This window comes from Talpa europaea, assembly GCF_964194135.1.
Source record: "Talpa europaea genome assembly, chromosome: 12".
Classification (NCBI taxonomy): domain Eukaryota; kingdom Metazoa; phylum Chordata; class Mammalia; order Eulipotyphla; family Talpidae; genus Talpa; species Talpa europaea.
In genome coordinates, this window is record NC_140079.1 from 45,315,807 (window position 1) to 45,336,944 (window position 21,138).

General features: G+C 53.0%; 1 protein-coding gene across 4 annotated transcripts in view; it reads right to left on the bottom strand.

Moving 5' to 3' along the window:
• Positions 1-582: 582 nt before the first annotated feature.
• Positions 583-21,138, bottom strand: part of BRD4 (bromodomain containing 4) — a gene marked incomplete at both ends in the record, with an annotated part of 31,815 nt that continues 11,259 nt past the window's right edge. The window contains 13 exons of one of the 4 annotated variants that reach the window (XM_084249700.1): positions 583-651; positions 915-1,161; positions 1,242-1,447; positions 1,563-1,693; positions 1,812-1,974; positions 2,074-2,186; positions 4,890-5,477; positions 6,038-6,416; positions 6,563-6,615; positions 15,740-15,850; positions 16,530-16,825; positions 17,120-17,316; positions 17,761-17,970. In XM_084249700.1, coding sequence (XP_084105826.1) covers positions 583-651; positions 915-1,161; positions 1,242-1,447; positions 1,563-1,693; positions 1,812-1,974; positions 2,074-2,186; positions 4,890-5,477; positions 6,038-6,416; positions 6,563-6,615; positions 15,740-15,850; positions 16,530-16,825; positions 17,120-17,316; positions 17,761-17,970 — 2,763 coding nt within the window. Of the gene's footprint in view, positions 652-914; positions 1,180-1,235; positions 1,448-1,562; positions 1,694-1,811; positions 2,187-4,889; positions 5,478-6,037; positions 6,417-6,562; positions 6,616-15,739; positions 15,851-16,529; positions 16,826-17,119; positions 17,317-17,760; positions 17,971-21,138 lie in introns of all 4 variants that reach the window. The other 3 variants (XM_084249699.1, XM_084249698.1, XM_084249697.1) reach the window with 3 other exon arrangements.

The following is a 21,138-nucleotide window of genomic DNA, read 5'->3' on the forward strand; positions in this document are numbered from 1 at the left end:
CTCTCAATTAAAGGCTTGTGGGGGAGGGGAGGGGTAGGGTCTGTTCAAGGCAAAGTCAGTGCCAGCAAGGGGGTGGGCCAGCGTCCTCGCCTGTTCCAGCTCACAGGTCTGCCCTGTCTCCTGGGTGCAGGCAGCAGTGGCTGGGGGTGGGGGTGGGGCGGGGAAACGGGGGACAACTCCCAGCAGGCAGGACGTCATGAACGTCACTTTCTTGGGGACAGAAAACCAGTTGTGGTGGCAGCAATGATGTCCTGTGTATACTGTGTAGACATTTGGCGGAGAGAAGGGCCTCTGCCCCGCACTCAGGGATGCTGGGGCTTGGGTCTGGCCGGCACTTGCTCATGGTGAGGCGTGCTCTGAGCTGATGTCCTGTGAGGGGTGGTGGGACATCCAGCTGGCTGTAAGGCAGACAGGCTCTGCGATCCTCAGCTGCCCGTCAGGCCTGCCCCGGGCGTAGCATGCAGGAGGGCCAGGCCCGGAGATACCCCCCTTGCTGCTGCTACTGCCTCCACTGCTGCCCCTAACACTATGGTGAGTCAACGTTTTGCCAGAAAATCAAAGTCAGAAGTCACCTAGGTGCTCTCAGAAAAGATTTTCTTCAAATATTGACAATAGATCACTCTGGAAATTCATGTCAATGGTAGCTGCCATCTGGAGGGGAGAGGAAGGAAGAAAGGAGTGAGACGTGGTACCCTTCTTTGTTCTTGCTTTGGCTCCCAGACACCCCTCCCAAGATCTCCAGCATGGGCTGCTCCTCCAGGGCCTATATCCTGGAACATCACAGCACCAGGGACTGAACCTAGTAATGTGCAGACTTGCACCCTCTTAGAGGGTGACGTCAGGCTCTGGATTCAGGGACCTTTTTCCAACCCCTCCAGAGGATGAACCCCTCACCCAGTGGCCCCTTCACTTACTGCTTCCCGGCGTCTTCGCTCCTGCTCCCGCTTTCGGGCCAGCTCCCTCTGCTGGTCCAGCATGGACTGGGGTTGGGAGCTCTGGGCCTGGGGGGCAGCAGCAGCAGCCACAGCAGCTGCTTGTTGCTGTTGCTGCTGCTGCTGCTGCTGCTCTTGCCGCTGCTGTTGCTGCTGCTGCTCCTGGCGCCGACGTGCCTCCTCATGGGCTCTCCGGGCCTGCTCCAGTGCATCCTCATCCTCTCGGCTCCTGAACAGAGTAGGCCTCCTGGTCAACCTTGGCTCTTCAAGCCCCAACAGTCCTGAATCCCACCTAGAGCCCACACCCACCTCATGCGCTCCTGCCGCAGCCGTTCCTTCTCCTTTTCTGCATGCTCAGCCTGAGCCTTCAGGGCCTTTTCCCGTTCCTCCTTCTCCCTGGCAGCTCGGCGGAACTGCTCAAAGCTGTCACTTGATGACTTGGCTGTGGAGGATGGGGTGGTGGGATGCTTCTGCACCAGGCTAGCCCAGGAGCCCATGTTCTTGATTTTTAGGTCCTGCAACACAGAGAGACCGTGGGGAGCATGAGGGGCACAAGCCTTAGGACATAGCAGGAAGGATGAGGTGTGGCTGAGAGCCTATCAGGGTACAGCCAGGGTCCACAGTCCCTACCTTTTTGGGTGCAACTGGTGTCTTTGGCTCCTGTTTCTGCTTGTCTTTGTCAGGAGCCCCTGGTGGGGGTGCATTTGGCTCAGGGGGTCGAATCACAGGCCTCCCGACATCCACAGGCTTCATCTCTGCCCCTGGAACACAAATAGCCAATCTTTGGGCTTAGGTCCACTGTATCCCGAGGAGCACAGCTGACTGGCCCACAGAATAATTTCATTCAGCACAGGCCTGGGGGGCAGAAAGGGCACTCACGCTGGGGTAGGTGGACGGGGGCCTTGATGTTTTCTGGGTGCTTGGGGGGCTCTGGCCGCAGCGAGGGGCTGAAGGGCTCGCTGCGGATGATGGGCGAGTGGATCTTCTCCTCCTTCACCACCACCAGGGGCTGGGGCTGGACCACAGAGGCTGCGCGCAGCTCCTGGGATGGCACAGGCATGGCAGCTGGTGAGGTGGACAGGCATCCCTGGCCCTGGTCCGTGCCTGGCCCAGGGAGCCGTGGCACAGCCCTGCCCTTTACCTGCTTCTTAGGCTGAACGGTTTGCTGGGGTGGCGACTGGTGGGTCAAGCTCTGGAACTGTGGCATCTGGGGGGAATGTATCATAAGCGGGGAGGGGGCTTCACGGAGGTGACCTAGGAGAGGAGACAAGGAGCATGTCAGCAGGGTTGGTCTGGAGGTGCAGGACTCAACACAGGTGGAAGTCTGGAATTGCCCTGTACTGTGGCAGAGCTGTAGAATCAATTGTGGGCTCGTGGTGTTTGCAGGAGGTGGGCCAGGCCATCTACCTTCATTTAAGCAAAGGCTGAGGAACTCAGTCACAGGGTTCTAACACTTGGGGCAAGACACGAGTCCAAAAGCCCCAGTTCAAGCCCCCTAGGAGGAGGCCATCATAGCATGTAAGCCTGACACTGGGCTTTACTGCTGAAGAAGCAGCCCTTTGTCAGTGGACCAGCAGCTCAGAACCGAGCAGTTGGAGAAGTCACTGAGTTCAGCCCAATTCTTTTACCCATTCTAGCATAGGACACCACCTTGCTTGAATCCCTGATATGATCTTGGCCATCTCCAACATGGGACAAGTGCCCACTCTGCAGCACTGTGCTCCTGGTGCTTCCTCGTACTTCACTCAACAACCTCACTAGAGCTCTGCCACTGACATCCTCCAGGTCTGCCCCTGCTATCACTCTATTTTTTTTTTAAAGATTTATTTATTTATACAAGAACTGGGGTACAGGCCAGATGCGTGGGAGGGTAAGAGGATTCACCAGAGACAGAGAGGGGAAAAGAACAGGCAGACTGACAAAATACACTGCTGAGGGGAGCAGCGGGCGAGACAGGAGAGATCTGCCGCGCCATGTGGGATTCTCGCCGGCCGGTCGGGATCCAATCCGCGCTGGAGAGGCTGTGGGACAGCTTCACAGTGCAGCACTCAACCACCTGTACCACCAGGGAGGCCCTGCTATCACTCCATTAACACAGATGACCTCAGACCCTCTGCGGGTGCCCTAGTCAGGTGTCTACTTTCAAGAGCCTGGAGCGGATCACACACTCCAAGTATGACAACTCCCATGCCCCTCTCTCTATAGCCAGAACCACTCCTAACCCCAGAAGGTAGCCAGTTACTCTGAAAAGACACAATATTGGATCCCATCCTGTCCCTACACCTTAGCCTGAGCCCCATGTGACTGGTCTCACCACCCTTGGAGCTGGGTGGTTTCAGTCTTAGTATGCTAGCATTCCACAGGTATATTTCCTAGGGAAAACTTGCTGAGACTGACCTGGGTGATGGTAGGTTCTTAAGCCTCTGGTTTATGGGAATCTGGGAACCACCTGCCTGCATCACCCATCAGCACCTAACGGGATTGGTGCCTGCATGATAGCTGGATGCCTGCCAAGACTCCTTAGGACTTTAATAACTGTATTTGGCCCAAAGTCCTCAGATGGGCTCCAACCCACCTCACTCTGATCCATTTTAGGCCTTGGGAAAGCGGACCCAAGGACTTATAGGACAGGTGGTCAGAGGGAACTTGCCCCACCCAAGTGCTAGTTCATCTAAAGGCCACTGTTGTCCGCCCCCCGCCCCCTCAGGGAAGCCAGGCCTTGTTCAAGTGTGGGAACAGGAATAGCTGGCAGGCCCAGCCCCGGTCTTTCACAGTGAGGATGGCCAGCTGTTCCCACTCAGGGTGTGGCAAGAGCAACTTGGCACCTGGCAGCTTTCTGCTAGTTTAAGATCAGTCACAGCTTAAAGTAAACATTGTTCAGACCATGGGCAATACTGCTGCATCCAAAAATGCTACACAGGGGCCTCCCTGGTGGCGCAAGGGTTAAGACACAGCCTGTGAAGCTGTCCGCAGCCTCTGTAGCACGAGTTCAATCCCCTGCCGGCCAGGGAGCAACCCACATGGTGCAGCAGACCTCTCCTGCCTTGCCCGCTGCTCCCCTCAGCAGTGCATTTCAGTCAATCTGCCTATTCTGTTCCCCACTGTGTCTCTGGTGAATCCTCTCACCACCCCCCACCTCTGGCCTGTACCCAGTTCTTATATGCATAAATAAATAAACCTTTAAAAAAAAATGCTACACAGCCTACACTGCCTAATCTAGGGGCCTCACTCAATCCTGACCTTCATATCACAAGTCTTCAACTGGAACATCTCCCCCCACCCCCTCCTAGGGGTCAGTCAGGACATTTTGGTCACACACACTCAGAAAATATGTGCCTAGGAAAGGTGAAAGGGCGCCTGATCAAGGTTGGCAGGAAAAGGGGAGCCTAGGCCAGGCTGGAGATAGGCTTAGGTGGGCCCCAAAGCTACATCTGAGCTTCAGCCCAATTATCCTTAACTACAACGTGTGTTTGTATGTGTGTGTGTGTGTGAGAAAGAGAGGGAGAGAGAAAGTGTGTGTGTGTGTGTGTGTCTCTCTCTCAAGGCCAAGAGCAGGTCCAAAGACCCCAACTGTCTAGCTCTCCCTCCCACCTCTGCCTAGACTTACTCCCCACCCTGTCTGGTAAACCAGCACCTGCTCATCCTCTGGTCCCTTCCAGGAAGCCTGTCCCAGCTCCCAAAGGTGGACAAGGTACCATCCCTCGGCTCCTGGATTCCGAACTAAGCAGAAATCACCATGCATCTAAGAGCATTATTCTCAATCATCTCACCTTGCAAGATAGAAATCTGACAGACAATGCATAAAGCACTAACATCACCTCCTCTCCAATCAACACAGGGCGGCCAGGTTGACTCTGAGCCATGTCAACCTGTAATGCAAGCTGACCTGTGCATGGCACAAGGTAAGACTGGGCTGGAACCAGCCTCCCCAGAGCCCAAGGGCCAGAGACCACTTACCAGTTGAGTAGGGGTCCGACTTGTGGTGCCGGGGTGAAGGGTGGTGCTGGATGACTTGCTGAGGCTTGGCAGGCTGTGGTGGGGGTGGCTGTTGGCTTTGGGGTGGGTGGGGGGGCTGCTGGCCTGGGGGTGGCGGGGGCTGCTGGATGTGAGTGGGGAACTGCATGGGTTGCATGTGCACAGGCCGTGGTGGGGGCTGGTGCTGCTGCTGGGGAGCTGGTTGTGGCTGGGGCGGTGGTGGAGGTGGCTGCTGCTGCTGTAGCTGCTGCACTGAGGGGTGGGGTGGGGGAGGCAGGGGTGGCGGGGGCTGGGACTGCACCTTCACGGAAGGGAGTAGTGGTGTGGGAGGCTGCACCTTCTGCAGCTGCTGCAAGTACAGCTGCATATGCATGGAGGTGAGGGGCGGGGCAGGTGGCTCTTCATCCTCCTGGAGCAGCACTTGGGGAGGCTGGGCCATGGGAGGCTGTGGGAGTAGTGGTGGCTGGGCCAAGGCAGGTGACACAGTCGGGGGTCGGGTGGGTTTGGGGGGCAGGGCAGCAGCTCTGTTGCTGGGTCGCGATGGCTGCTGGGGCAGTGCGTTGTGCAAAGCTGCAAGGACCAACAACACAGCAATAAGTGGGGCCCAGGTGTTGCAGTCTGGTATTTCTGTTCCATCCTGACCTCCCACTGGTCTCCCTCCAACCAGCAATCTCTCCCACCAACTCCAGAACAAGAACGGTTCCTAGGGAGATCCACAAGATCAGTCTTTGCCAGTGTCATCCTTCCTTGGGTTCTGCACCACCCCTTCCTAACATTAGCCCTCAGGTCTCAGGGCAGGCCTCCCTTGAATCCCCAGGTATAGGTTCTCTGGGACAAGGGGCAGTGCGTTCCCACCCCTACCCCCTACTAAGAGGGATCACATCTTTTTTTATCTCACACAATGCCAAATCCAGCAGAAGACTGAGTCACTGTCTTGTGTATCAAAGCACTAATTCCATGCTAAGTCTGTCCTGGCGGAAGAAGGGCTCCATGTAATTTCCCCAACTGTTCTGGGAAGCTGCTGACTTCACCATAGAAACACTATAGCTGAGAGGAGTTAGACAAAGGACCTAGGGTGCCCCGTACCCCATGGTCAAACCATGGTGGGAAGGGGGTCTCCTGAGGCTCACCTGGAGGAGAGACCACCGAGTGCTGGTTGAGATGAGGTGGAGTGCTGTGCTCGGGCGCCTGGGGCAGGTGGGGGGGCAGCTCAGGCTGCGGCAGGTGCAGGATGGGCTGGGTGAAGTGGCCTATAGGGTCGAAGACACTGCCTGGGAGCTGAGGCTCCAGGACAGGCACCTGGGCGGCGATGAAGGGTGGAGGCGAGGACTTCATTGTGGGGGCCCCCTGCTGCGGCATGGACGTGGGAGGCGGTGGGGGCGGGGGTTGCTGCTGCTGCTGCTGCTGCTGTGGAGGTGGAGGTGGTGGGGGTTGCTGGGGAGGCGGCGGGGGCTGCTGGGGCACCGGGACTGGGGCCGGCTGCATCTGCTGATGGTGATGGTGGTGGTGCTGCAGGCAGGCAGACGGACAGACAGACAGCTAATGTTAAGCAGGCAGAACCCAATAGGCCAGACCCAGGGTTTCTTCTCCCCCAAGGCCCACAAAGACAGGTGGCCACTGCTCACCTGATGGAGGTCACCCCTGAGACCACGTACCTTCTTCTGCTCCCTCCCAGGGTGCCCCTTCTTTTTTGACTTTGGAGCAATCTCTGTGGAGGAAAAGAAAATGTGGTGAGGTTCCGGGGAGAGGACTGTAAGGTGGCTAGGGGCACAGATCAAGAGGGTGAGCTCAGGAGCAAGGGCCCGTAACCACAGGGGAGGGTGGCTGGATTCTGTCTAGGATGGAGTCAGTCTCAGGGAAGGGAAAGACATGTGACATGCAGGGTGTCACCTACCCATCTGCTAATTTCCTAGTGGGAACAATCCCAACCCCCTCCGCCCCCCAGCTGCACACATGTGGCTCCATGAAAGCATAACACCCATGAACAGTGGGGACTGAGCTGCAAAAACTACCTTGTTCACTGTCTCCCCTTGCTTACTGGTCAGAGGTCACTATGGTGACTGAGTGTACCACAACTTGCTTTATCTTGGAACACGATATTCAAAATGACATCTATTTGACAGGTAAGCAAAGTGAGGTTCAGAGAAGTTAAGGGACTTGACCCAGTCACACAGCTCAAAAGTAGCAAAGTGGTGGCCTCCACTGCACTGTCCGGTGGGGTATGTGTGGTGGGGGGCTTGCTCCTTCCCAAGGGAGAAGAGTGATGCAAGGTGGAGTGAGAGACTGACCAATGGTGCTAGCTAGCAAATGCCACAATCTGGCCATAAAGCCACAGGACAGGTGAGGAGCATGCTGACATGTGGGAAGGACTCAAGGGCACCTAGGGGAGCATGTCAGGGGAGGGAGGTAATGAAGAGGGTTGGCCAGTCAGCCTCCACAGGATGACCAGAAGCAAATGGAGAGTGCCACTGTCATGGTCAACAGAAGAGGAAGCTGCCTCCAGCTTCCCTTTCTTCCCATGGAACCAGGCTCAGAGAAGTCCCTGTGTTGGATTGTGCCCTGGCTCCTTGGGAGTCATCAGCTTGCTGCCATAGTTATGTGTATAGGTAAGGGGAACACCTGTTTCTGTTAAGGAGCATTGAAGTATCAGCTCATCCCCTTTGCCCCCACTGACAGGAAAGCTTTGCCAGCTGGATGTCCCTCGCCAAACTCTGCTAAAGATCCAAAGAGGGAAAGTCAGAACCAGGGGCTAGAAAATGATGGGAGTCTCACCAACCATCAGGTGGGAGGTATGACCATGGTGCCTTTTGGATTCTTGTCACCGAGGCATCACATGGCTCTGCCTGGCACCCCCTGAACTCCTTGCCAGGGTGCTGACTCTTGCTGTTGGTGTTGGAGAACATGTTTTGCCCAAAGTGAGGTTACCTCTGCCTGTAGCTGCTTCAGGGAGGGCAGTGCTAAGATGCTGTGAGGTGTATGGCTTCAGGGTGCAATCTGCACCAAAAGGGATGAGAAGGGACCTTGTGCCCTGCAAGAGCTCATCACTCCATTCAAGAGACAAGACAGTGACACAAAATGCAGCAGCTACAGACACATGTCCTCATACAAATGCAGCAACTGGAGACACCTGGGACATGGAACTGTAGGTCGCAAACCTGGACAGGATACAGGGCTCAGGAGTCCTTTGGATGACACTTGGGCAGAGGGACACTGTTGAGTGTGAGACATAAACAGTGGAGTTTGGGTGATTTGCAGGATGAGAGCCACCAGGCTGGCAACTGTTGAGTTGGGGAGGAACACTGGAAGTCCAAAACCAAAGGAACCTTTATGTGCTGGGGAAAGCACAGTATGGTATGCAGAGGCCACCAAGCCAAGGGAGGGAGAGCCTGAGGGGTTCTCCAGGACTGGTTCTTCTATCAGCATGTTCCTCTATCAGCATGGACTGCAGTAACAGAAACTGCAGCTTGCGGCAGGGCAGCTGCTGGCACAATGGGCATGCCTTTGAGGGGTATGGGAGTGAGGGGAAGGAAGCTAGGGGGATTAAGGGCCAGTAGGTAAAGTCTGACCAGGAGATGACACCCTGTGTTAGAGTAGGAGGCGGCTGGGATGGACAAAGGTTGAGGGAAGTAGTTTTCCCTACCATAAATGAGGGGTGGTTGTTCTTAGCTCTCCCTCTCCACAGCTGTGAGCAGAGAGGGCCATATAAGAACATGTGTGTGTTTGTGTTGGGGAGGTGGGTTCTAGGGAGCAAGTATCAGCTGCCTTGCAAAGGTCACTGGGAATAATCCAGGCCTCTCCTAAGTACGGGGGTTGGCCAGACATTGAGTGAGAGAAAGGGTGAAGTGCACAGCAGACCACTAGAACCCAAGGACTAGATAGAGGGGCCGGCGGAGGGGACCAAGGGTGTAGAGCGGCTTGGGATAGCTGCATCTGGTCTTGTGGCCCGAGCCTCTGACGGGAGTTGCCGGTAGGAAAACAAGACAGGAAGTGCACAGCATCACGACACACCAGCCCCAGACACCCCGACACAAAACTCTCTAGAAAGGGTTACATGAAGATGGCCTCAAGTACTGTGTGATCTTTATTCCATGAAAATCTTGAACTGAACACAAATTTCATCTTTACATAGGTTAATTGTACAAAGAATTAAAACGTTTTTTGTAAAATCTGATTAAAACACTGATTTCTCCCCCCACCCCACCCTAAGGGAACGAAACAGGATAAAGGGGAGGACAAAGGTAGGGCAGAGCACAGAGCCCCTCAGATGAGCTGACAGGGAACCTCCCACCCTCCCATAGATCTTCCTTAGGCCTGCAGGCTGGTTAGTATGTCAGACTTGGTTGGTACCTCCCACTGCCACACTGGGGGCTGCTGACAAGGAGAGAGTAGTCCCTGGTTTCTCTACTTTGATCCTGGGACAGTGGGCACAGGTGACAGCTCAAGTCTAAAGATCATTCAAGTTCTCTGTCAGATGGAAGCCCAATGGACAAGAATGATGGCACCCCTGACAGTGAGGGTATTAGGACCCCTGCAGCTGAAAGCCAGCCCTTAGCCACACCCATTTGCATACAACGTGGAAGGTAGCAGTGCAGCCCATGGCCAACACTGTGGCAATCCAGGCTGCCATTTATTCCAAATAGCAGACCTTCCTGGAAAGACAATGCCAGCAACATCCCAAGGTCCTGTGGGAATCTCCAGGCATGAAGCCCCCCAGTCCAAGCCATGTACAGCTGCACTAGGAACACATCAGGCACAGTCCAAAGAGCAGCTCAAAATAAGTCTGTTTGGCAAATGGAGCTGGAATGGAGGCCAACTGGCCAGAGGATCAGGGAGCACCAGGAATCCCCAAGTAACACTGCAGGGCCTAGGAAGCTCTGGGGAAGCTGAGCTAGAACCCAAAGCCAAGGCTGGACTAGGGCAGTTACAGCTGCACAGACCCCAAGGAGAATGGGGAGGCGTGGCCCATGGGCTTACATCACCATGGTGAAGCGAGCCTCCTCAAGCCTGCTTCTAGCTCCAGGAGAAAGTCAGGCCTTTCAGAAGCACATACAAATTACACTTAAAAACCAAAAGGGAAAAAAAAAAAAAAAAAAAAACACAAAACAAATACCCCCCAATACCCACCAACCCCCAAAAAATTCCCCCCCCCCAAATAATAACAATAAAACAAATCAAAAAAAATCTCCCTGAAACACAGATACTGTTTCTTAGGGAACTTTTTGTGTCAGGCAGCTTGTTTTTGCTGCAACAACTAGATTCATGACCAAAAAAGGGCAGAATTTGTTTTTATAGGGGAAAAAAAGTCTATTTAGTACCTCTCAGAGGGCTTGGATGATGAGGCCACCCTGCCTGCCCAACCCCCAGGGCTGCCAGCATCCTAGGTGGTTGTACAGGACTGGAGACTGGGAGTGTCTGCCAATCCCTTAGAGATGAACACCCATCTGGCCCTGGGGGATTCTGAAAACCCCATCACTGACTGTTCCAATATCCAGGCTTCCAGAGCTCTTTCTTGCCATGAGCCCAGATGCCAACTATGCTGGGGCAGTAATGATAGACTTTAGGGGCCAGGTCAGCTGGCTGTGGGGCGGCTCCACCCAAAATGCTCCTCACACTGCAGCTAGGTTCTGAGATGCAGCCCGCTCCTAAATGCCTGGGAGAGCAGCCCGAGAGGTCCTTTCTCTATGTGACTGTAGGAGAAGAGGTCAAGGAAGTTGGGAAAATGCCCAATGGCAACATGGGAACAGTGAAGATGAGAGGAGAGCTCCAGGGATTTGAGAGTCAGCTGTGGCTGGTGAGATAGCCTCCGGCTGATGGGAGTCTCATCAGCTATCAGAAAGGTGGCTACGGGACAGCCTCACTGAGCCATCAGGCTATATACTTGCCTCTAAAGCCCCCATTCCTCACTTGGGAAAGCTCTAGATGTTAGAATGTTCTTCCTGTATGAGATCCTTCCTGGGCTAACATCATTGCAAGGCCCAGGAAGGAAGCAGTTAGGATCCAGAGTCCCAGAAAAAAGGAGGGGATGGAAAGAGAAAACATACTTGTGATGGGGCCCTGCACACGGAACAGCACCTCATGTATGCATGTGCAGGGGAGATTGTCATCACCCTCCAGGGGATGCCACCCACCCAGAGAACCCCAGATGACCAGGGAGGTTGGGTGGGATAGCCAGGCAGTCTTTACACAGGAGACCTGGGCGGCGGGCCAGGCAAGCAGCCTTCCCGGAGGCGGGACTAGGCGTGTGCTGCTGGACATGACTAATCCACCCGGGGGGAACAGGCCCAGGGCTCTGAGGAATTCCATAACTTGATGGAGTCCTGTCCCTTTCACAGAAGAAAATGGACTTAAGCTATAGCTTGCTGGGAAGGAATCTGGAACTGAAGACCGTTTTATTAAGAGTCCGTGTCCATTGATTAGGCAGGACCTACATAGAGGGAGAGAGAAACCAGTGTGAGAGAAATGGTGTGGAATGTACCATTCAAGTCACAAGAACAGAAGAACTGTAGACTAAGCCAGCCTCCTGTGCCCTGCTCCATGACAGGGCACGAGAGAATGGCACAGGAGACTAGGAGGCCTGCCCCTGCCTGCTCAGTCAAGGGTGGAGACAGACCCACCTTCCCAAAGAAGGGACACAAATCCAGCACATATGGATGTCTACAAATTCCTGCACCTGTTTATATTTCTAGACAGAACTACTTCCAGTAACATGTTCATACGCATCCTGAGAGCACGCTAGCATTTCCTTTACCTAAATTACTTCTTTTCAAGCTGAGAGGCACCCCTGCCAGCCCTACTTCTATCATTCCTGAATATCAGCCTGGTGCAGCCCTTGGATTAAGAGATTATACCCTCCAGGGTTGCTTTCCTACACTCCTTTATTTTAGGGGGTTGCTGGCCCTTTGGGCTTAGATTGAGGTAAAGTAAAAGCCCCTAAGAAAAAGGCTCTGAGGTACAGAACATCAACCAATGGCCTCATCTCTGATTTCCTACAAACCCCAACAAACAGAAAACAGATACACACATTGTTTAAAAACAAACAAAAAAGGCCAATGAAGAAAATCTCATTCCTTGTCTAGGCCGTCCAATGTGATTCCACTTAACAGGGAAGGGGCATGGGGTCCATTCCCACCCACAGGGCAGAGCAGATTCCTCTACTGGAGTCTCAGATGCAGCCAGCACTCCTCTCCCAGCTCCCCAAGTGGGTGCATGGGAAAAGCCCGCCTACTACCGGCTTCGCTCTAGACATTCCACAAGCTGCTCCCGCCCATCCATGAGCTGGAGAATCCCACCAGCTGCAACCCCTGCCTGTGTAACAGGTCACCTAGTTTCTTCCTACTCCCATCCTACCCTCATAAGAGGTCTCCTCCCTCACACACCCTCCCCCACCCCAGAAAAGTGTTGCACCCTTGGAGGGGGCAGCAGCAGGTCCCAAGATGGGACTGGGATCAAGACCCTCAAGGACCCTAGGGGTTTGAGCTGAGGCTGGATGTCTGGGAAGTTAGGCTCCATGGCCTCTCTGCAATTTCCAGTGCAAATCTTTCCAAAACACCAAGCATTCCTCTCCCCCCACCCCCACCAGCCCCAGAGCTATTAAGAAACACCCACATGTTCCAATCCTGGGAAAAAAGAAACCAAGAGACTGAAATAGCCGAAGTGTGCTCCCACTGCAACTAGAAGTCCAGGCCCAAATCCAGGGGAATCACTCCTCACATCTTCTACCCGGTCCAGCCCAAGTAGCTGGGGAAGAGGGTGATGAGTGCTCCTGAGAGGGACATGAGCTGGCAGTCCATCCCTACCCAGAAAAACCTGTGGGTGGCATTTGGGAAGAGCCTAGAGTCAACAACATGATGGTGTAAAAGCTGGAGGGAGGACTCCTAGGACACCCTTGGTGCCCACAAGGTCCCAGCTCTGCCCACAGTCCACCCATGACTATGGCAGAAAAGGAGGAACCAGAATGCCCACCTCTGATTGCCCAGAGAGGTCTACACGTGGATGCCATGGGGCTGGAGAAGGGTGGAACTAGTACCCTATTACACTCTCCCCATCCCAATAACGAACCCATGAGCAGAACCAAGGTTTAGCCAGAATCCAAGCACAAGGAAAAACTAAAACCCAAGCAGGTTCAAAGATGTGGGGCTGGGCTACCATGCTTTGTGCCACTGGGTAGGGGAAAGGAACCTGGTAGCATGGGACCAAGCTAGAAAAAGCAATTCCTCTCCTAAGTCTATGGGTGCACCTCCTCCCTTACTGCCCCTCCCGAGCAGCCAATGGTGGCATCTTTGTCTGTGGACAGCAGCTAGAAAAGAGGTTCCAGTTACCACCCCCAAGCCCATTTTTGTGCCTGTTTCATTTTGGTGAGTCATGTCTCAGGGCCTTGTTGACAGAACTGACCCCTCAGTACAAGTGACAAAATAAGCCCTCTTAGGAGTTTCAGTTCTAATCCAAATGGAAACACAAGAACAGGAAGGCAAAAACAACTATGCCTTCAAAAGACAAAAGGAATACCTTCAATAACCCTCACCCTGCCCCTGTCCAACATCACTTCTGGTAGGACTGCCCGTAACTGGTAACAGAAAATCAAGGTTACCTGACTCCCTGAACCCAGCAACTGCTGGAGGAGCCGCTGGGGAAGACTGTGCAGTTTCCAGTGCAGGACAGGGTGGTGGACAGTCAATTCAGGGGTAGAGGGCACAAACTATGGGGCAGGTCTCTCCCAAGAGAAGCACCCAGTTGGCTCACAACAGAATTCTCCAGTGTACACAGCAAAGGAAAAGCCAGGATCACAAAGACAAAAGGGAGTCACGCAAAACTCAAGGTGGGAGGGTGCCGAAGAAGAGCATCAAGTCAGAGGCAGCTGAGTGCACTGTGAGGGCCAGACTGCCAGAGCCTGGGAGCCTACAGACCGGCAGCTCTGTGACTGTAAATCTCACTCTCCTTTCCGCCAAGACAGCTGTTCCCAGGACTCTCAGATTACTTGTTGCACAATCTTTTCCCTTTCTTTTAAAGGGGGAAAAAAATGTGAAAAAGTAAAGAAAACAATCTCCACAGCAGAACTGCTGGAAATGCCCTCACAGCTGCTCCACAGCAGACGAGTGGAGAGGTAGAGACTAGGAGCCTTCCCGCCCAAATCAAATGCACCCTGAAGAGGTACTTGGGGGTCAGAGACAAAGGCCATGGTCATAGAGCGGTAGTAAAGACATCAAGATGTGCCACATCAGGAAAAAAAGCAACATCCCCCTCACACACACAATTTTAACTATAAGGTCCTCTACCAAAAGTTCAGCCTTTGGAGTTTTCTTTTGGTGGCTCAGAGTCCTAAGCAGAAAAGCCTGCAAAACTCTGAGTAGAAGCAGTCTACTAGAAAATTTAAAAAGTGCAAAAACCCAGAGCCAAGGCAGACCCAAGACATTGCTGGAAGCAAAAGTGAAAAGTCAACGGCCACTAGGAATGCTAATTAAGCCTAAGAATACAGCCATTCAGGGAATACAGGCCACTGAACACAGTGGGCTAAGGCTTGGGGCCAGCCTTTTCTGGACAAGCATGGTGCATGGTGCCCCCTACTGGATGATAAAAATTAAAATACAATAGGGATGGAGTTGATATGCAAGAAAAAGGGTTAAAGGATGGTGGCAGGAGGCCAGCATATTACCCACAGCAGTCTGCATAAAGCAGGAGTTCCCTAACTGCATAAAGAACAGTTTAATGAATTTCATGTCATTCAGAGCCACTGAAAACAAGGTAATCCAGAGCACTGAGAAGCCCTTATCCCATCCACTGCTTTACTGTAAAAGGGAAGAATAAGGTCCAGCTCACCCCTCACTCCCCCAAACAGGGTCATGTGCACACTTGCTCCAGAGTTGTTTAAGGGATCCTCACAGTTGCTTGGCACCAGGTCCCGGCATTAACATGAACCGATGGAGTGGGGCTTATTGGTTATCTCCAGTTACAATCAAATACCAGAGACGAAACAGGTCCATGAACACACTAAGAGTCTTTGTTGCCCCAAAACATGTTTCCCATGTGGATCTGCTCAATGAAGCCTGCCTGATAGGGTGTGCCTGAGGCCCTAGAGCGCTGCTCTCTGGCTTAGAGCTAGACCTGTTCAGGACAACTCGGCTCTCCCAGACATAGACGGCCTCACAGCAGGGGCTGGTTCCCAGGCTTCTTTCTTCCCTAGCCTCTCCTCTGGGCCAGTCTGAGCATCTGCTCCCCTGGGAATAATCAGGAAAACACACATTTGGAGGAAAGGAAGGTGGGTGGTGGGCTCTGTCCAGCCACCAGGGGCAAGGAATGGTGGAGTGGGCCAGTGGAGTGTGGGAGAAGGGGCTGTTAGAGGCACAGGACAGGCGTGTTAGGAGCAGGGAGCACACTGGGGAGGAGGGCAGTAGCAGGCGGGTGGCAGGGGCTGCAGCTTGCAAGCAGCACCACAAACACTAGAGCCCTGCCAACCATGTCCCTAGAATGGCCACACTGCATGCAGCTGTGATACACTAAGACACAGGGCTGGGCAGGGTCACACAGTAATGTGGATGCCACCACCTGAGCCTAACACTGGCAGCTGTGTCCTCTCCCTCCCACTCCCCATCCCGTCCCCCAGGGCTCCCCTCCCTCTCCACCCTGAGTTCTACACTACCAACATTCTTAGTCACTTGTCCTTCCCTCAGCCTAGGCCACGGGACATGTGTCACGCTACTCACCACCACCCCAGTTAGAGGGTTAACAGGGTGGTGGGATGGATGACAACTGTCTCCAATTGCCAGTAGCCTAGACACAGGGCTGCAAGGGTGTGAGCTCAGGCAGAGTGAGACAAGATATGAAGATAGATACCCAACCTGTTTCGGAGTCTTCGCTGTCAGATGAGCTGGACTCGCTGGTGCTCTCTGACTCCGAGGATGAGAAACCCTTCATCTTAGAGGAGCCAGCAATCACATCCACTTTCTCTGCTACAATCAAAGCAAACAGGGACAGTGTCAGGCAAGGCCCTGACCCAAGAGATGACTGTTAGCCAAGTGCACACCCATGCCCAGGGGAGTCAGGGCCAGCAAGGCAGGGGGCTGGCTAGTTTCAATCATTCTAGACTCTGACCAGTCCCATGTTCCCTAGAGGCACACTGTTAACCTACTGCAACCAAGCTAAACACTGGGCTTATGCTGGAATTTCAAGATCTTTCAATCTCTCAGAAAAACCTCTCGAGGATTCATCAAGGATTCAGAAGCTATTCCCCTAAACACAGACATTGGTTCATGTGGGCTCCCTCAGCTACTTATTTGGCAGTAGGTAGAGAAGACCCAGAAATCTTTCTTCCTGCCATGGCCTAGCTCAAAGGCAGCCATCCAGGGATAAAAGAAGCTGCTGATGAGAGCAAGGTTTAGGACAGAGCAAGGTGTAGGTGAGCCAGCATGGCCACGACAGAGAGTGAGTTAAACTTTACAACCCCCAGTTCTACATTGAGGACACAGATTTTGTAATCAAAACAAAAGTTTGCATAGAAAGAGGGCTAGGTTCAGAAGGTCAATCGTGGGTGTCCATGGGCCTAAGGGAAAGGGCACCAAGGAGAGTCCCAGGGCCCAACAGTCTTCTAGGCTGGTACTGGGAATAACCCGCCTCGGGGCCCAAGGACACCTTGAGGTTTCCTCTTCTTGCGCAAACAGGAGGTAACATAGCGCTCCAGTTCCCGCAGGGTGGATGGCTTCAGGGTCTCAAAGTCAATCTCAATCTCATCTGGATTGGAGTTCTTGAGTGATGGCTCCCTCGATTGGATGATGTGTACCACTCGACCTAATTTCTCGCCCGGGAGCTTGTTGATGTCCAGGCTGAGCTGCCGTTTCTCCTCATATGACATGGGCTTACATTTGTCCTCTTCCTCAGACTCATAGGCAGGTGGGGGTTTGCTTTTCATTGGCGCTGGCTCCTTCTTGCTATGGAGGGACAGATGCAGATATCATTAGGAAGGGAGGCTCCCTAGGTGAAGCAGAGAAGCACAGGCTTCCCAGGGAACACCAAGTTCCTCCACCTGTGCCCCAAACTTGTGGGAGAGAGGCCTTATCACATCCCCCTTTTGGCAGTCTTCCCATGCCAACCACACTCCCATCCCAACCATCCTCCCCCTCACCATACAGGGTAAGTACCCAAGGCTCATTCCAGGGTCCCTTTCTCCCCACCCAGGCAGAAAAGACTGTGGGAGGGAGGAGGGGGGTCTTGTAGGCACAGACCTCAAGGTGCTGTTGCTGTTATTTTTCTTTGTCTTTTTAGGAGGAAGTTCCTTAGCTTTGTTTTTCTTATTCTCCTCTACTTCCTCTTTCTTTTTGTGCTTTTCTTTTTTCTTTTCCTTCTTGTCTTTCTCCTTTTTCTTTGGTTTATTTTGCTGGGGCTGCGAAAGGGCTGCAAGCTGCTCATGCACCGCTTTGAGCTGTGAACCAGATAGGCAATACATTTCACCCATCAACCTGAATGGACCCCAGGTGTCAAGGTTTAAGGATGAGGGAACTAGGAAGGCAGGAGGGTAGGAAGGCAGACATGTGGCAGCGAGGGCTTCACAGCAGGCTTTGCAGAGAAAGGAACAGTCAGGCAGGCAGCCCCAGTAGAGATGGACATTCTGATTCTTGCTCAGCTCCTCCTTTCTGCCACCACAGGATCCAGAAGCCTTGCTTCTACCTGGAGAATGGCCCGGCCCGGCCCTACCTGCCGCCCCGCCCCCATTTGTGGGATCAACAAATAAGAGATCTGCAAAAGGGAGAAATACTGGTCCCATGGGACCTAGAAACAAGGATCTCTTCTGAAGACCTTTAGTGAGACTACCCTCTATGGTTCACGGATCTAGGAAGACTGGGAGTGGAGCTGGCCCACTGCTTACCTGCTCCTGGAGCTCAGCCAGTCGTTGGGCCCGCTCCTCCTCAGAGTCATCAGTGGAGCTGTCACTGTCTGTGGAGCTATCACTGCTGCTGTCGCTGGACGAAGGTGGAGCCACAACCTTAGTGGGGGGTGGCACTGCCGGGGAGGACACTGCCACCACAGGCTCTTCAGGCTCATCTGGCATCTTGGCAAAGCGCATCTCGAACACATCCTGGGGGGAAGCCATGCCCGTGAGCAGGCCGTGGCCCAGCATCACCATGAGGAGCAGAGAGGGCTGGACTGATGGAGAGTCCCCTCCCAGCTCTCCCAATGTGCCTCTCTCAAATCTCACTTTGAAGAGAAAGGTGCTCTGATGTGGCCTGGTATCCACTCCCCAGGAGGCAGTCAGCCGGCTGAGGACAGCAGTGGGCTGAGGGCAAGACCCACAGAAAGTGTGCCCTGAGGCTCTGCACATCCCAAGGGAACCTTCTGAAGGCCAGGCTGGCTTCTGGACACTGGGACCCAACAGTGAACACAGTAGGAGGTGTTGTCCACCTCCAGTCCACATTCCGGCAAGGAGAGGGTGGAGTCTGCAGTTTCAAAGAGAGCAGTTCAGGCAGAAGCAATAGCATGTGCAAAGGTCCCAAGGTGGGATTTGTGCCCAGCAAAGAACACACGATTAGTGAGGAGGCAGAGTCCTGGCTGCTGCAGGTATGTGTCTGTCTCTACTCCCCATTCCTCACATTACCTCTGCGGCAGACAATGCAACTGAGCCATGCCACTGGACAAAGGAGTCTCCAGGATATGCCAGGGAAAGTGAGGAAGATAGTATAATGGACATGGGTACTGATGACAAGTTACATGGGAGGAAGACCCCTATGAAATACAAATTCAACTCTAGGATCCAGGAGTTAAATGAAACTGTGTAGGGAGTCACAAATTAAGTCCTAGAGCAGGTAAGAGGGCAAAGAAAATGTACAGGAGGGATGCTGACCAGAGACCATCACTGTCTGGACTGTTTAGGAATGGGATTCCAGGAAAAGAATGGTCTTCACTTCAAAGTGGAGGCCCCATCAGTGAACAGACCCTGCCTGACCCCAGTATCTTGGATGCAGGAGGCTCAAGTCCCCAACTGGCTCACATTAGTATCCAGAGAAGAGCCAGGGTTGCTGTCCAGAAACAGTGGGCAGGCTAGAGAAGTGAGTCGAGCACTGAGAGGTGACCATTTACCAAGCGGGAGCAGCCAGACAGTACCACCTGGTCACAAGGACATTCCTGGTCCTTCCTTCAGGCTGTAGTATTGTGGAGGCACTTATACTCCCCAAGATCCCAAAATCAAAAGCAATAGACAGGAGACTAAGCAGGACTGGCTGGGAAGGCATCCCAGGGCCTATGGCACTGGGGTTGCCAGCTTCCAGTCACACCCTACTGCATAAACATCATCCTCCAGTCTGCTCCGGTCCCAGTTTGGTGTATCAGGGAAACACATACAGCTCTAGAGCAGTGAAACCTTCCTGCTATTGCAGGAAACCTTCCCAAGTAGCCAAGACCATCTTGTACCTGCTAGATACCAGCTCTGCAGTAAATAGGAATGATGTGTATTGTACCCTATTCTCAAGGGACATAAACAAGCAGCTGTGGAAGGCCTGTTAAGTGCTCAGGTGGTGCTGAGCACATGGGACCTGAAACCTATGCAGGAAAGGGCAGCTGAGACAGAGATCCAGGCAGGATAGCACCAACATGGGGTCGGGCAAAAGGGCAGCAAACCTAACAAGCTGTACTCAGGGGAAGTGGCTGCTAAGGGAGGACAGTGATGGTACATGAATACCTCCAACAACCACATCCACTGCAAAACCAGCAGCATCTCTTGCAGATGTGCCCAAATCTCCAACCCACTCTAACACTCTGGGTTGCAAGTGAATTCTCAGCATTAGCAAAGCACAATAGTTTCAGAACAAGCATCTCCTTCTCATTATAATACTGAATAGCATCACCTAACTGGGTGTCATCAGATTCATTGGGGAAACAGGTCCTCATTCCCTTTAGTGAAACCGATGCTGGGGTGCTGGGAGGTTTTATGTCCAAAGACCACCCTCTTATCCCCCTGGTAGTGGGGACTTCCCTGGTGACCTAGGGGTTAAATTTCAGCATTAACACCTCTACGCCCTGACTAACCCACATATGGCACAGCAGACCTTTCCTATCTTCGCCCACTGTTTCCCTTAGCAGTTTATTTCAGTAAACCTGACTGCTCTGCTCCCCACTCTTGTCTCCAGTGAATCCTCTCACCCGGCCTCTGGTCTATACCCCTGATTTTGTACACAAAAATTAAAAAAAAAAATCTGAAAAAAGAAAAACCTTTATTAAAAAACAAAACAAAGGGCCTCCCCGGTGGCGCAGCGGTTGAGCGCTGGGTTGTGAAGCTGCCCGCGGCCTCTGCAGCGCCGGTTCGATCCCCGGCTGCTCCCCGGCCACTGGAGGAGGGTCCCACATGGCGCGCAGACCTCTCCTGCCGCCCGCAGCTCCCCTCAGCAGTGTACTTCGGTCCTTCTGCCTGCTCTGCTCCCCGCTCTGGCTCTGGTGAATTCTCTCACCCTCCTGCGCTTCTGACTGTACCCAGTGCTTGTATAAATAAAATAAAAAAATAAATCTTCAAAAAAAAAACAAAAACAAACTAAAAAAAAAAAAAAAAAAAAAAACACAAAAAACCCCAAAACAGCCAGTAGTGGAGGACAGCTGGAGCTCCTTGGGGGATGCCCTTTGGCTAAAATTCGGCTCCCCCTCAGATAACCCCAGATATTGCCTGGAGCCTGGTCCAGAAAAGGGCAGGGAACCCAAGTGGAAAGAGGCCTACCAGGTGCCAGGTGCTGGGGGTACAGCCATGAGGGGAAGAGATTCAGACACACATACCCCCCGAATTTCCTATCTCTGGGATCTAACTCAGGATTCCAATGTACTTTTTTCAGCTAATGTTTTCTTTGCTATATAAAGACTGTATACCACTTTGAATGGTCATGTTTTCTCAAAATAAAACTGACAATCGACCCAAGCACCAAACTTCCAAAATACCTTTCAGTTCACAACAAAGCACAGAGTGGAGAGTAGTACCACCAGTAGTTCTGTGCCCACTAGCTGCATTGGGACACTCAGCCCAAGCTGCCTTCAAGGTCGGAAGGAAGCCCCAAGTGTAGAAGCTCCTGACCTTTTTGTGAGTTAAGCTGTAAGACAACAGATACAGTTTCCTAAAGGCCTGAAATTTAGAAGGCTGTAAGAAGAAAACAAAGTGGGATGATCCAGTTCCATATCACGTTCTGAGTAAATCTCACCCTCTGGTCTAATCAAGAAAATAATTGGTCCCAACAACTCTCATGGAAGCAAAAAGGAGAGGGCCTTGTTCATC